The sequence below is a fragment of the Rhinatrema bivittatum genome, chromosome 4 (assembly GCF_901001135.1).
Source record: "Rhinatrema bivittatum chromosome 4, aRhiBiv1.1, whole genome shotgun sequence".
NCBI classification, from domain to species: domain Eukaryota; kingdom Metazoa; phylum Chordata; class Amphibia; order Gymnophiona; family Rhinatrematidae; genus Rhinatrema; species Rhinatrema bivittatum.
Window position 1 is genome coordinate 416,545,417 of NC_042618.1, and position 15,388 is coordinate 416,560,804.

General features: G+C 45.8%; 1 protein-coding gene across 1 annotated transcript in view; it reads left to right on the forward strand.

Moving 5' to 3' along the window:
• Positions 1 to 14,727, forward strand: part of COPG1 (coatomer protein complex subunit gamma 1) — an 81,685-nt gene extending 66,958 nt beyond the window's left edge. The window contains exons 23-24 of the mRNA XM_029601290.1: positions 638 to 736; positions 12,844 to 14,727. Coding sequence (XP_029457150.1) covers positions 638 to 736; positions 12,844 to 12,974 — 230 coding nt within the window. The 3' untranslated portion in view covers positions 12,975 to 14,727. The remainder of the gene's footprint in view (positions 1 to 637; positions 737 to 12,843) is intronic.
• Positions 14,728 to 15,388: the final 661 nt, after the last annotated feature.

Here is a 15,388-nt window from a genome sequence, read left to right on the forward strand (position 1 = left end):
CGCAACCCGGGGGCGGTTCCGGAGGGCGCGGCCACGCCCCCGGACCGCCCCGGGCCGAAACCACACCCCCGGGCCCGCCCCGAAAACGGCGCGCCACTCGTCTCCGCCCCCGACACGCCACCCTCGGAAAACTCCGGGACTTACGCGAGTCCCGGGGCTCTGCACGCGCCGGTAGGCCTATTGAACATAGGCGTACTGGCGAGCAGGGCTCTTAAAATCCGCCCCTAAGTGTTTAGGTCTTTGGAGATATGCTGTTTTTTCTTTTCATGGTTTACCTGGGTATTCTCCAAGCATGATCTGCACTCATTTGAATCCACCCTGGAACAGTCTGGTTCGCTATCTAATGATCTTATTTACATGAATATAATAAATTCAAAAAAATCTCTAAGATTGGTGGTTATGTGGTGTGGTTATGTGGTGTGGTTATGTGGATTTGAACATGAAACCCTGAAGATCCAAGTTAATTCTCAGCGTTAAAGGAGCCACTCCCCAGCCAAGCATGTAGAAGATCTTTCTGTCATTGCCTTTCTTGCATAGGCCCTGTCATACTGCATGCAAAATAAAGGCACCTAAGGAGAAATGGCATTCTAAATTATGCATGTAGGCCTTTAATGCAAGCACCTTCTTAAATTAACAGAGGCTGTTGGAAACATTGTAAAGTTCTTGGGAATGCAGCCATGTGAGAGATCAGATAAAGTGCCAGAGAACAAGAATGCACACACATTGCTCTTGGCTGGTGAGTAATTGTCTTTGGATATCTTTGTTAGGTTTTTTGATATGTTTCTTATGTAGTAGTGGATAAAATAATTCCATTAAGACACTGTACAGAAATCTGAGTATATTAGCTTTATCTAATCTGAGTCCACTGGCTCAAGAACATCTGTGCACAGCTAAGATTTTTGTTTTCCCACACAATTTGCATTTGGCTTCTACTTATTCATGTTTTGATACAGAATCTCTACTTTTCTCATATCAACATCAGATTTTGGGACACCTTTTCATGGGCTTAACTGTTTCCTTGCATCATTGCTGTAAATCAATCCATATCTTAATTACTGTCTCATTACAGCAAAGGACCTTTTCAATGAGAATTTTCCTGCAGTAAGCAGAAGAAAAGTTTTTATATTTGCCCATAAGTCTCTGTTGCTTCCTATTTATGTGACAAAATATTTTGAGATTAATTTTATACAGCATGCTTAATACATGCGGATTATAGCCTGAATTTTTAGAGCAGATTTAAACATGTACACCTGCTAGGAATGGAGAAGTAGCGCACCCTGTGAGTCAGGGAAGCCAGTGTTCAAATCCTGCTGCCACTCCTTATCACCTTGGGCAAGTCACTTCACCATTCATTCCCTAAAGTACAAATTTAGGGCCTGATTTCCAAAGGCTTTTCTCCCATTCTCTGTCTATGGGGAAAATGCCTAGCAAATGAGGCCCTCTGGGGACAGGGAAATACCTAAAGCACCTGAATGTAATCTGCTTTGAAATGTCACAAAATGTGGAATATAAACAAAAAGAAATTACTATTACAAACATTAAAAAAAAAAAAAATCAACATTCCTGAACATACCCGGATCCGTCCAGACAAGTGGGTTTTGCCTCCCAGTCTGCAACCCTGCAGTCTGAGATTGAGAGAGAGAAACTGAAGTAGGAGAATTATGGAGGAAGCTCCCTGAGGTGTTCGGCTCCTTGGTGGACTATCCCTCAGGTTGAGCCGGGCATCTGGAGGGTTGGGAACCCCTGCCTTGTGCTCGCCTGCATCGTCCCCGAAATCCAGGGGACTGGTTCCCTCAGGCCCTCAGAGGCCTCTGTCTGCAAGGCCCCAGAATCAGGGAAGCATCCCCTGTATGTGTTTTTTCCTTTGTATCTGTGATTTTAAAGTTAAAAAAAAAAAGAGCAGAAAGGCAAACAGCTGCTTGCTGGGGGCGGAAGGTACAGCCGTGAGGCTGCAGGCCTTGGCAGACAGAAGGTAACTACTCTGCCGGTCCGCGAGTGTCCTGGGGCATTAGCGGCCAGGCCTGTAGCGGAGGAGGCGCGGCAGCAGTTGGTGCGGCAGCATTTGTTTTCCTGCACATTTCTGGGGGCCGTGCTGAGGCCGTAGAGCAGCAGTCTTTTCCACAGCAGTGCCAAGCTGATTTTTCAGCAGCACGGGAAATGGCACAGCGTGGTTTAAAAAAAAAAAAGGCACACGCCAGAGCGGCGATTGAAGCCAGTGGTGTTTGCAGGCCACAGGGCGGCTATTGCAGGAGCACATGGTATGGTGCCCAAACCATGCAGAGAAGTGAGCCGTGCATGTGGGCTGGGAGTCTACATGCTTGAATTCTTCACTTCCTCTGTTCTGGTTGCGCTTCGGGAGAGGAGGATTCCTCAGCGGGGGTGCACCGGGGGGGGGGGGGGGAGTGGATTTCCCGCCCTTCGGGGGGGACGGGGACGATAGTGTCTGTGGCCAAAGGGTTCAGGAGGCCCCACAAGGCAGCTGGGTCCGTGGAGGGCCATGGGCAGGAGTCCTTTTTAACTAGGGAACCCAGAGATTTTCCTCCCCCCCCCCCCCCCCCCATCTTTCTCCTGTGGTTCATGGGGACTCAGATAAGGGGGGGGGGGGGGGACTCCAACGACAGCCTGGAGCAGGGGCAGATGGCCCTGATGGATTTTCACCGAAATGTATCCTCTTGATGCATAAAGCCTTCCTGGAAAGGAAGGGGGCAAAGGGGAAGCGATTAAGAGTAGGGCCTCCTCTATCCACACTGAAGAAGCCTAAGAGGGCCGCAGGTGGGTCCGGGGACCTACTGCATCGGGCAGATACGGAGGTGGACCCCAGGGATGGGGGGGACTCCATGGATGATCTACAGGATGTCCCTTTGGACCATCAGGGGGTGGTTCCAGATGCTGACCTGACTGTGGCACCAGGTGTGGACCCAGAGGTAGCTAAAGACAATCCAGATGAAAGATCTGAGGGGGATGATCCACGAGTTGCCCGTTTATTTAAGAAGGAACTATGCCCTCTTATTCTCCAGGTCTTGGATGAATTGGGGGTTAAAGGGACTCAGGAGGAGTGAGGTAGTGAGGGGATGAGTCCATTCCTGGATGGGCTAAGGTCCCCCCTCCCCACGAGTACCTTTCCCTTAGCTAAGAAGATCAGGAAGGTGGGAAGCTATATCCCCTGATGGAGGAGAATTTGGAGATACTGCGAGTACCGAAGATGGCTGCTGTGGTGTCAGTGGTCACTTAAAAAAAAAACGACCATTCTGGTGGCGGGGGCTGCTATTTTGAAGGATGTGCAGGACTGCAAGTTGGAGATTCACCTAAAGTAGATGTGGGAAGTTCCCCGTATTGAGTCTTTAGGCTGCCGTTTTGTGCCAGCTTGATGCAGAGGGCCTGTCTGTGTGGGGTGCAGAAAGCACAGGAGATGGTGCCCAGCAATCAACTCGTTTAGAGGCTGGGGTGGCTTATGTAGCCGATGCATTCTATGACTTGGTTCGCACGTCAGCCAGGAGTATGGTCTCAGTGGTGGTGGCCCGCAGGCTTTTGTGGCTGCGCAATTGGTCAGCGGACATGTGGTCGAAGGCTCAGCTGTGTAATCTCCCTTTTAAAGGGAAGCTTCTCTTTGGGGAGGATTTGCATCAGCTGATGAAGACTGGGGAATCAAAGGGGAGCAGGTTGCCTGAGGATAAGCGCACTAGTTAAGAAGGTGTTCCGCCTTGAACCCTTTTCAGGGATTCAAGGAGATTTCGGTCTGGTAGGACCACCTCCGTGGCTGCGACGCCAACGGGCAACCGCTGCAGTCCTTTCATGGAAGCTGTAGGGGCTCCAGGGATGGTGTCGGTCAAGGGGCCGGTGGTGGAAAATTAACATAAGGAAGCCAGGGTGTCCGTAGGGGGCAACTTGTCCAGCTTTTATGTGGAGTGGACCAGGATTACCTTGGACCATTGGGTGCTAGAAGTCATAAGAGACAGCTACGCTTTCAAATTTTTGTGCCCAGTTAGGGAGACCTTTCTTGAGTCTCACGTGGTCTCTCGCAGCAAGTGGGAGGCTTTGTGATGGACACTGCAAAGGTTACTGGATCTACATTCTGTAGTGCCCATGCCACAGGAGGTACAAGGGCAGGGCAGGTACTCCATTTACTTTGTGATTCCCAAGAAGGAGGGTACCTTCTGTCCCATTTTTGACCTGGAGAAGGTAAACAGGGCCCTTCGGGTGCCGAGTTTTTGTATGGGGACACTGCGCATGGTTGTAACAGCAGTCCATAAAGGAGAGTTCCTGGCATCCCTGGACTTGATGGAAGTGGAGTTTCATATTCAGATTTGGATGGACCATCAGAAGTTTCTTCATTTCATAGAGCTGGGTCAGCATTTTCAGTTTCGGGCCCACCCTTTCGGACTGGCGACGGTGCCACAAACCTTCACCAAGATATGATGGTGGTGGTGGCTGTGGCTCTATGCAAAGAAGGAGTTCTGGTTCGTCCGTACCTGGACAATTGGCTCATTCGAGCAAAGTCAGAGGAGGAGTGCGAGAGGTAGCTTCAACATTCACTAGGTTGGGAAATAAATATGTCAGAGGCATCTGGTTCTTACTCAATATTTGGAGTATCTGGGGGCTCTCTTCGATAGTAGGAAAGGCAGGGTGCTCTTGTTGGAAGACTGAGTGAGGAGGTTGCGGACACATGTGACATGCCTGCTTCGTCATATGTTGCCAACGGCTTGGGATTACTTTCAAGTGCTTGGATCCATGGCATCCACATTAGATTTGATTCCTTGGGTGTTTGCGTACATGAGACCTCTGCAGCGCATTCTGTTGTCCAGGTGGGACTCGTTGTCAGGACAATATCATCTGCCATTGCCCTGATGTGTGAATCCAGGTCTAGTCTCTATTGGTGGCTATCTCAGCACAATCTGATGAAGGGAATGGACCTTAAACCCACAGCCTGGGTGGTGGTGGTCATTATGGATGCAGGTTTGCGTGTTTTTGGGCAATGTGACAACGGTGGCGTACATCAGCCGTCAAGGCGGGATGAATAGTCGGGTGATAGCTCTGGAGGCACAGTGTTTATTCGTGTGGGCAGAGCATCATATCGAGGGTATAGTGGCCTCGCATGTCGCAGGGGTGGAAAACATACAGGCAGACTTCCTCAGCAGGCAGCAACTGGACTTGGGGGAATGGGAAGCTTAGGAGTGGGTGGTGGCCTGGATTGCAAACTGGTTGACGGACAGAAGACAATGTGTGACAGTAAATGGAACTTACTCTGAAGAGAGAGCGGTATTAAGCAGAGTGCTGCAAGGATCGGTGTTGGGACTGGTCCTGTTAAATATCCTTGTGAGCGACATTACAGATGGGATAGAAGGTAAGGTTTGTCTTTTTGCAGATGATACTAAGATCTGCAACAGAGTGGACACGCCGGAAGGAGTGGAGAGAATAAAACTTGACTTAAGGAAGCTGGAAGAGTGGTCGAAGATATGGCAGCTGAGATTCAGTACCAAGAAGTGCAGAGTCATGCATATGGGGAGTGGAAATCCGAAAGAATTGTATTTGATGGGAGGTGAAGGACTGATGTGCACGGAGCAGGAGAGAGACCTTGGGGTGATAGTGTCTAACGATCTGAAGTTGGCGAAACAATTTGACAAGGCAATAGCTAAAGCCAGAAGAATGCTGGGCTGCCTAGAGAGAGGAATATCTAGTAAGAGAAAGGAAGTGATGATCCCCATGTACAGGGCCTTGGGGAAGCCCCACCTGGAGTACCTTGCTCAGTTCTGGAGACCGTATCTCCGAAGGGACAGCGACAGGATGGAAGCGGTCCAGAGAAGGGCGACCAAAAAGGTGGATGGTCTTCATAAAATGACTTATGAGGAGAGATTAAAGAACCTAAATATGTACACCCTGAAGGAGAGGAGGAGCAGAGGTGATATGATACAGACTTTCAGATACTTGAAAGGTTTTAATGATTCATGGTCAACAACAAACCTTTTACAATGGGGAAAAAAATCAGTAGAACTAGGGGTCACTATTTGAAGCTCCAGGGATGAAGACTCAGAACAAATGTCAGGAAGTATTTCTTCACAGAGAGGGTGGTGGATGCCTGGAATGCCCTTCCAGAGGAAGTAGTGAAGACTAAAACTGTGAAAAATTTCAAAGTGGCGTGGGATAAACACTGTGGATCCATAAAGGCTAGAGGATGCGAATGAAGAGCAGAGCCATGGGGGTGGCTTGCTGGAAAGTTAACTACTACCTGGTGATTACTACCCTTACTCAAAAAAAAATCCCTTGCACGGTTAATGCAACCCCAACATTGCTCTCTGCTTCAACGGCAAAGGGAAATGTGGAAAAGAGGATTTGCATTCAGATAACAACCAAAAAGGACTGAACTTCACAATCTGGGTAAATAAATAAACATGGGGGTAGCTTGCTTATTACGGCGGTTACTACCCTAAACCAATTAAGCCTGATACATCACTTTGAAAGCATATACAGCATTGCTATCTGCTTCAATGGTAGGGGGAAGTGAGGAAAACAGGATTTACATTCAGACATCATTCAACAAGGCATCGATCTGTGCAATCTGGGTAAACAAGCATCATGGTAACTTGCTTGATGCAGCGGTTACAACCATTAACCATAAGTCTTATGCTCACCTTTGATGCAACTCCAACATTACATTTCCTCCCTGCTCCCTTGCTGTCCAAGTCTGCCCTCCCCGCGCTCTCGGCGCTGACCCGTCGGGGTCAGGGGAGGTGGACCTGAGGCAGGGAAGGCAATCGGGCCTGGAGCCCTCCCCGAACGGGACCGCCCCGGACCGAGACGCCGAATACGGAAAAATAAGAAAAACTAAAAAAGAGAGCGGTAAGCCCGCCCACACCTACCCGACATCAGTCTTTGCGACCCGGAGCCTTTTAAAGGGCACTCGACAGCTACAGGCGTCGCGCGCCTAAGGTGCACGACAAAGGGGCCTGTCCCTTTATGCACCCCTTCGTGCATTCCAGAACGCGGACAAGCCAGCCTCTCTGCCCTCTTAGCATCCCGAATCACTCTCAAACTCAAGCATCCTGGAAGAAGGACCCCCAACACTATCAAGCAACTTCCTACTCACAAACAGCTCGCCAGCAGACGAACTCTCTCTAAGATCCCATCTTTTTCCAGCATTCACCCAGCTCCCTCCAGTGCCCCTTCGTGCAGCACCGTAGTGCAACCTTAGATGCGACCGGGTTAGCAGACACTATCCCTTAAGCAACTATATATTGGCAGCAGTAGCATCTAGCTGGGCCCAGGCCCTCAATACACCACCGGCTCTCCCTGCACAGGCCTGTATCCTACACTAACGTCTACTTACAGGATATCCCCAGGGCCTCTACGTCAACCTACCTATCCCTACTATATCAAGATGCACACCTTCCCCATCCCCATTATCAATAACCTCTTCAGAAACCGCACTAAATCCAACACCTTTCACACCATCCAACAGAAGAAACTGATACCTATTATGACATCTCCACTCGCGCAACTACTGGGCCTCTCTCTTTTTTCACTAACCCTGTTCAATGCCCAATCTCTCACGAAAAAAACCCACATCATCGATTATCTACTGGACGCCAAACATGACATATGCCCAATCACAGAATCATGGCTGAAACCCACCGACACTGCTTTAACCAACCAACTTCCCACACAGGTATACGACCTTTTCTCGATCCCCAGACCCAAAAAAAGGGGGGGCGGCAGCCTTCTCCTAGCTGCAAGAAAGATCTAAGATTAACCCTCCATCTGTCAAATTCAGCATCTAAACTTGAATTATCCATTTCAAATCCAAACACCTTTAAATATGTCTAATCTACGCCCCTCCGGGGCTCCTAGATTCAGACCTTCTCCCCTCATTGAACGTATTGCAAAACACATCAACACAGATGCCCCAGCTATAATCCTGGAAGACTTCAACTTACACGTGGACGCTATCCCTCAATCCCCCAACTGCGAAACACTACTCGCCACCCTTAGTTACATGGGCTTCAAACAAATCATCAGTAGGTCCCATGAGCAAAGCGGGACACACTCTGGACTTAATCTTCTTAAATGAAGGCCTAACCACGCCTCCAAGCCTATATGCTCACTTGTCCCTTGGTCCGACCACTGGATGATCACTGCAGTCCTCGAGATCACCGAGCTCCCAGCCCTTTCTTTCCCAAAAACAACAATCCAACGCAGGAAACCCTGTACCACGGAAAACCTCAGCTCCCACCTCTCCAAAGAACTAGCACAGCTGGATCTATCGGACGCAGCTGCAGCCACTACCTCCTGGTTCAATATCACCAATAAAGTGGCAGAGCAAACCTGCCCCACAACTACAAAAGTACTACACCGCAACCCTGACAACAGGAAACCCAGGTTTACACCAGAATTAAAGACCCTCAAACAAGAATTAAGAAGCAAAGAACACAGATGGCGAAAAAACCCTTCCACAACTACTCAGGCCGCCTATAAATCACTCATGCATCGCTACAGGAATACTAACCTCAGAACAAAGAGAGATTTCTTCGCCCAAAAAATCCATCACTTTATCTTTGACTCCAAAGTCCTATTCTCATACGTCTCGGCTCTCACCAAACCGGCTCAACCAACTATCCCTGATGATCAAGCACTAAGCAAAGCTGCAGAACTTGCCAATTACTTCGAGAAAAAAATTACCAAATCGTTGAACACCGAATCCCTCTTAATCTCGCTATCAGACACCATCCTCCTGAGCCTAGAAAATAGACAACCTTATCTTCTCGCTCTCTTAGATTTATCTGCGGCCTTTGACACAGTGAACCACGCAATACTCCTAGATCGTCTAGCAGAAATAGGCATCACTGGTTCTGTACTCAACTGGTTTAAATCATTCCTAAGCAATAGGTTCTTCAAGGTCAGAATTATCAACAAAGAATCCCACCCGGTCAGCTCCACCCTGGGAATCCCTCAAAGATCATCTCTCTCCCCAACCCTTTTCAACATCTACCTTCTCCCGCTCTGTAATCTCCTTGCAAATCTAAAGCTAACTCACTATATCTACGCCAATGACGTTCAAATACTCATCCCGATCTCGGAGTCCCTCACCAAGACCCTCAGCTTCTGGAATAGCTGCCTTGAGTCAATCAACCAACTTCTCTCCAGCCTCAACCTAGTCCTAAACACCAACAAGACAGAGATCCTCATCATCTCCCAGGACGACAACTACGGGCCAACCCACATTCCACCCACATCACAATTAAGTTTCTCCTACCAAGTGAAAGACTTGGATGTTATCCTGGACAACCAACTAAACCTTAAAAAATTTGTCAACAGCACCACAAAGGAATGCTTCTTTAAATTACAAGTCCTAAAAAAGTTGAGACCCCTCCTCTACTTTCAGGATTACCGCACGGTACTTCAATCAATCATCTTTTCAAAAATCGACTATTGCAACTCCCTCCTTCTCGGACTCCCAGCTAACAACATCAGACCCCTGCAGATGGTACAGAACTCTGCGGCAAGGATTCTGACCAACACCAACAAAAGAGATCACATTACCCCTATCCTTCGAAACCTTCATTGGCTACCCATCAAATTCAGAATCCTCTACAAAGTCCTAACGATAATTCACAAAGCCTTTCACAATCTCTCCCCACTCGATCTAAGTATCCCCCTTAGGCCCCACTCTTCGTCCAGACCTGTTAGAAGTTTCTATAAAGGCACTTTTTACGCCCCCCCCCCCCCCCCCAGCTAAGACCTCCTTTAGGAAACGCGCGCTATCAACTGCCGGTCCCCCACAATGGAATGCTCTCCCCCCTGACCTCCGTCAAGAACTTTGCCCACTGACCTTCAAAAAAAAAAATCTCAAAACGTGGCTATTCAGCCAAGCATTTCCCTAGTCTGACAGTCGATACCACATATAAAGACTGAAACATGTTGGCTACTCCAAGAGCTTCACTCCTTTATGGATATTCGTTCTTCTCTTCTTCTCTCCCATTTTGAACGATCATTCTCATTTCTCATAACAGGACACTAGTAAAAATTCCGCCCCCCCCCCCCCCCAGGTTCCCCATTTTGTTCGGTCTCCCCCTCCTACTCCTCTGTCATAACTTCGAGATTTGTCATCCCGATCTGGACCACAGTTCAATGTACGCTATTCAGCTTAACTACTTATTTGTTCTTTATTTCATATTTAGTTTTAATTTCATATTTATTGCTAACTTTAATATCTATTGTTAAACTTAATTCCATTTATTGTTGATGCTATACTCAAATATCATATTAGCAGTTTGTATTTAACCCCAGTTATTTATCTGCATGGATCCCAGTTCCACGTAACCCCTGTTCTATGTAATGCTATTTTGCATCCATTGTTTCAATATAAACCGATGTGATATGTATTTGATACACGAACACCGGTATAGAAAAATTCAAAATAAATAAATAAAATAAATTACTGTCTGCATCAATGACAGGGGATGGCAGGAAATTTGAATCAAACAGTTACCAACAAGAGCCCTGAAGTTGGTGGTTGATGAAACAGATAAGTATGGGAAAATAAGTGTGGAAGCTTGCTGGGCAGACTAGATGGGCCGATTGGTCTTTTTCTGCCGTCATTTCTGTGTTTCTATGGGAGTTGTCCCACGAGGCTTGGAACCACATTTGTGAAGGTGGGGTGTTCCCCAGCTGGGCCTCTCAGCGACACGGTTGAACACAAAGACAGAGAGGTTTCTCAGTCGCAGAAGAGAGGTTGGTTTGGTGGGCCTGGGGTGCCCTTAGCCGTCGGAGATCCTGCTGTATGTGTTTCCTCCTTGGCCTCTGGTCAATCAAATTCTGAGGTGTATAGAGGCGCATCCCGGTTCCGTGGTGTTGGTAGCGCCTGTGGTGTCCGTGGTTTGCAGATCTGGTGCATCTGGCGGTGGTCGGATCCCTTCAGCTGGCTCATCTACCAAAGTTGCTGCATCAGGGACCCATATTTTCGGATCGAGAGGATCACTTTTGTCTTGTGGCTTGGCTTTTGAGAGGTGGCAGCTGCGCCTAGAAGGTTATTCAGAGCAGGTTATCTCCACGTTTCTCCAGGCTTTTCAACCTGCCACATTGGCGTATATTCAGGTCTGGAGGGCATTTGAGTCTTGGTGACTTCAGACAGGTGCATCCCCTGTCAGTGGAGGTTCCTCTCATCTTGGAATTTGTGCAACAGGGCTTGTCTAAAGGTCTCACCTATAGTACCATTTTTTATTCAAATGTCAGCTTTGGGCTTTCTTAGGGGCAAATGGAGAGGCAAGTTCTTGGCATCACATCCGGATGTGGTTTGTTTCTTAAGAGTTCAAGCATTTGTGACTTTATGCCCAGTTTGGAGCCTTAATTTGGTCTTGCGAGTTTTGTGTGGGGCTCTGTTTGAGCCTTTGAGGAGAGCGATGCTAAAGGCTTTGTCTCTGAAGGCAGTGTTCCTGGTGGCCTCCTGTTCAGCCAGACAGGTTTCGGAGTTACAGGCTCTGTCTTGCAAGAATCCCTTTCTGCGGACTTCCCATGACAGGGTTTCCTTGTGGACAGTCCCCTCTTTTTTGGTCTGAGATGGAGTCCTCTTTTCATGTTGATCAATCGGTAGACTTTCCGGCTTTTCCAGAGTGGTCTAAGGATTCCCCTAAGGGCAGGGATCTGCATATTTTGGATGTGAGGAGAACTCTGTTGCATTATCTGGAGTTGTCGAATAGTTCCGGTACTCTGATCAATTTTTTTGTCCTGTATGGGGGCAGGAAGAAGGGAGAGAAGGCCTCTAAGGCTGCCATTTCTCATTGGTTGAGAGCGGTTATTCGCATGGCCTATATTTGTAAGGGCTGTCAAGTTCCAGTGGGGCTGAAGGCGTATGCCACAAGATCACCTGCCACGTCCTGGGTAGAATGTCAGTTGCTGTCACTTAGGGATATTTGTAGGGCTGCGGTGTGGTCCTCGTTGCATACTTTCACCAGACATTACCGCATGGATGTGAGGGTGCAGGAAGAATCGTGCTTTGGTGAGTGTTCTATGTGCAGGTCTTTCGGATTCCCGTCCAATAAAGGGGTGCTTTGGTACATTCCACTTGTCTGGACTGATCTGGGTATGTTCAGGAAAGGAAAATTGATTCTTACCTGCTAATTTTCATTCCTGTAATACCACAGATCAGTCCAGAGACCCATCCCGTCACTGCCAAAAGACTGTTTTTTGCCAACTGGTGGTTCAAGTTGGTTTGCCTTTCAGGGTATTTGGGCAGTTGTTGATCTTGGTTTGGGTTTTTCACATTTAGTTTTTGGGAGTATTTTGGGCTCCAGTTTTTGGGGGTTTCCAAACTTATAGTTTTCCCTGTTAGCCAGAGAAAGGGGTTTTGGGGTTACATCTTGGCTTGGATACAGGTCAATATTGAGGGGACTGCAGATGGTACTTTATGTAGCAGTGTTTCAGTTTTGTTTCTCTGACTCCATCTTCTGGTAGGAAGACAAAACCCATTTGTCTGGCAAGTAAGAACCAATTTTCCTGTATGCATGTAAATAGTTTCCCTACTCCAGTTATGACCCTATAATGCTGCTTTGGAATGTGTGTAAAAAATACATGTGGAATCTCTTCTGTGTGTACTCTTAAGTGCATGACCTCTTCCCTCTCTGCCATTTTCAAAAGCCCATTTATGCGCATAAAACCAGGTTTTATATGTGTTAATCTTTTTGAAAATCTGGATCAAAATACGAAATTAGACTTGAAAATGAATATCTCCCAATTAGGCAATATTAGATGAAGCTAACAGCTCTTTTTTGTTACATGTGTGTATATTATTAGACTTGTCAGACTCACTATCAATGCAGAGAATCATAAAAACTATATGATCCATTTCTATTCCAGGTGTGTTTCGAGGTGGCCATGACATACTGGTGCGATCCCGACTGGTCCTCACTGACACCGTGACAATGCAGGTCACAGCACGGAGCAAAGAAGAACTTCCTGTTGATGTTGTTATAGCTTCTGTTGGTTAAATGGTCTTTCCTGGACTCTGGGGGGGGGGGGGGGGGGGTTAATTTTCAAAGCCTTTTACACGCATCAAACCCAGTATTATGCACGTAAATGGCTGTTCTGAAATTGACCTGTAAAAGTACATGTATATTTGTACACGCACTGAGGAGAGACATTCTGGGTGCAGCGTTGCGACCCACACATACTTTTTGATTTTAAAAAGTTTTTGTACAGAATTTACCCTGCACAAATGATGCCCTGCTTGGAGCAGATGTTAACTGTGTGAAGTAATGTGCGTGCATACTCTGCCAATTAGCAGAAGATTTTCAGAGTGTGCTTACACACACAAGTTCACTTTGAAAATATTCAGTAAAGTCTGTGTCCAAGGTACGTGCAAACTTTACTGTTATAAAATTACCCTCCCTTAGTTTACACTACAAAAAGGGGAATATTAGGTGTGTACAATAACGTGTGACCCAGCATTTAAAACCCTGAACAGAATTCCCATTTGCAATTGTATTTTTTTGTAAACAAATGTTAGGAAGGCTTTTTTAACAATAAGGTGTTGAGTAGTTACATAATAAATATCCATTTGTTTTTGTCAGCTCTGAAAACAGTTTTAATATATTGGAAAGATGAATCTGGTAAAAAGAATGATGTTATTACACATTTGTTTTAATGAATCCTCTAATTATAGTGTGATCCTTGATAAGATATCATCTTGTTAAGTGAATCAAGATATAAATTATAGATTTACATGCATGTTTTTTAACAAACCCTATTAGAAGGCTCACCTGAGAAAATTTAAATTATCTGTGCACAAAGGGCTTGATTTTTCAAAGCATTTTCTGTGCATAAAGCCTTGTTTTGTGCGTGTAAATCGTACTTTGAAAGAAAATTGGGGGTTGTGTGGGTAGAAATGTTTGAAACCTTATTTCAGATGTACTTTTACCCGTACTCACAAGAAGCAATCCAGAGGAGCAGTTGGAAAAGGATTTACACACACACTTTCACTTTTTGAAAGTATGTGCATAGTGGTACATGCAGAAAGTTACCTCTTCTCCAAGTAACGTGTAACTTTCTATGCTTATGTCCATGCACATACCAGGACAACCCGCAAATATTCAAAGTGGACTTAGGCGTGTAAGTCTGCTTTGAAAATGTGGGTTGTTTGAAAATTATCTTTAAAATGTATATGGCTGTTTATTGGAAAAATGGTTGCAAATAGGAGGGAACATTTGTCCAATAACTCTTTATAATGTAGGTTAGGTATGGCGGTCTATAAACTTGATGAGCACAAGAACAGGAATAAGTGCCTTCCTAAAGCCCTCCTATACATGCTCGCACCAATCATCAGAGAAGACCCTACTGGTGAACAACAGATCTGATAAAATGTTTCATTCTGAAGAGTTGGATTAGCCACTTGTACTCTCTTATCAGAATGTCTAGTCTTCCCCCTTCCCCAATCAAACTTTTCAATCTTAAGGTGTACAATGCTTTAAAAAATGGAATTGAGCTCTGTAAAGTCATGGATAAAGAAGAAAGTGATAGCGGTTATCTGGACTGGCAAGAAACAACTGTAGTTTGTTCTGTCATCATAAGCTGAATAACACAAAGCCAAGCCAATCATGTTCATCTTTGCAACTATAAACGTAAGACTTTATCAAATTCAGCCAAATCTATGTATGTGTCTGATATACCCTTAAACTCTGCCTGTATTTTTGTATGCAAAAAATGTCAACATTTAGTGCAACATTAAAAAAGAATAGTAATTAATTCTGTTGCAGGATTTTCATTTTTAATAAGTATTGACCCAGTGGAACTTGATTAGCATGACAAAATCTCTCTGCAATTTGGGATGGTTGGCAGGAAATGCCAGGACGAGCCATGACAGAAGTGTATTGCAGACTTTATTTAATGAAATGTATAAACCATTTTCCTGATTAAAAACAAATCACCCAAAGCAGTGTACAATCATAAATACATTGATATACAAATTTAAAATCATAAAACAAAGTAAACCAGTATTACAGACAAATTACAAATTGTGCTATTTCCATACCTCAGATTGTATCCTTGATCATCAACCATGTCTTTAATTTCTTATGCAACTTCATTAGATCTTGTTCCTCCCTGATCATCTGGGCAAATCATTCCATAATTTTGGAACTATTACTGAAAATGCTCTATTGTGGAGCCTAACATGACAAAATGCCTTGATTGGTGCTAGCAGCAACTGAAAATGATGTTGCAATCTCTGCAACCTGCTTGATTTTTTCCAAAACACATGATTTTCTAGCTGTGGTGGACTCTTTCCCTTCAAGATTTTGAAGACTAACGGTAACACATTAAATTTACAGCAAGATCTTATTGGGAGCCAGTGTAGTTTTTTTCAAAAAGGATGCCAGTGAATCTCGCCTCATGTGCCCCCAAACCA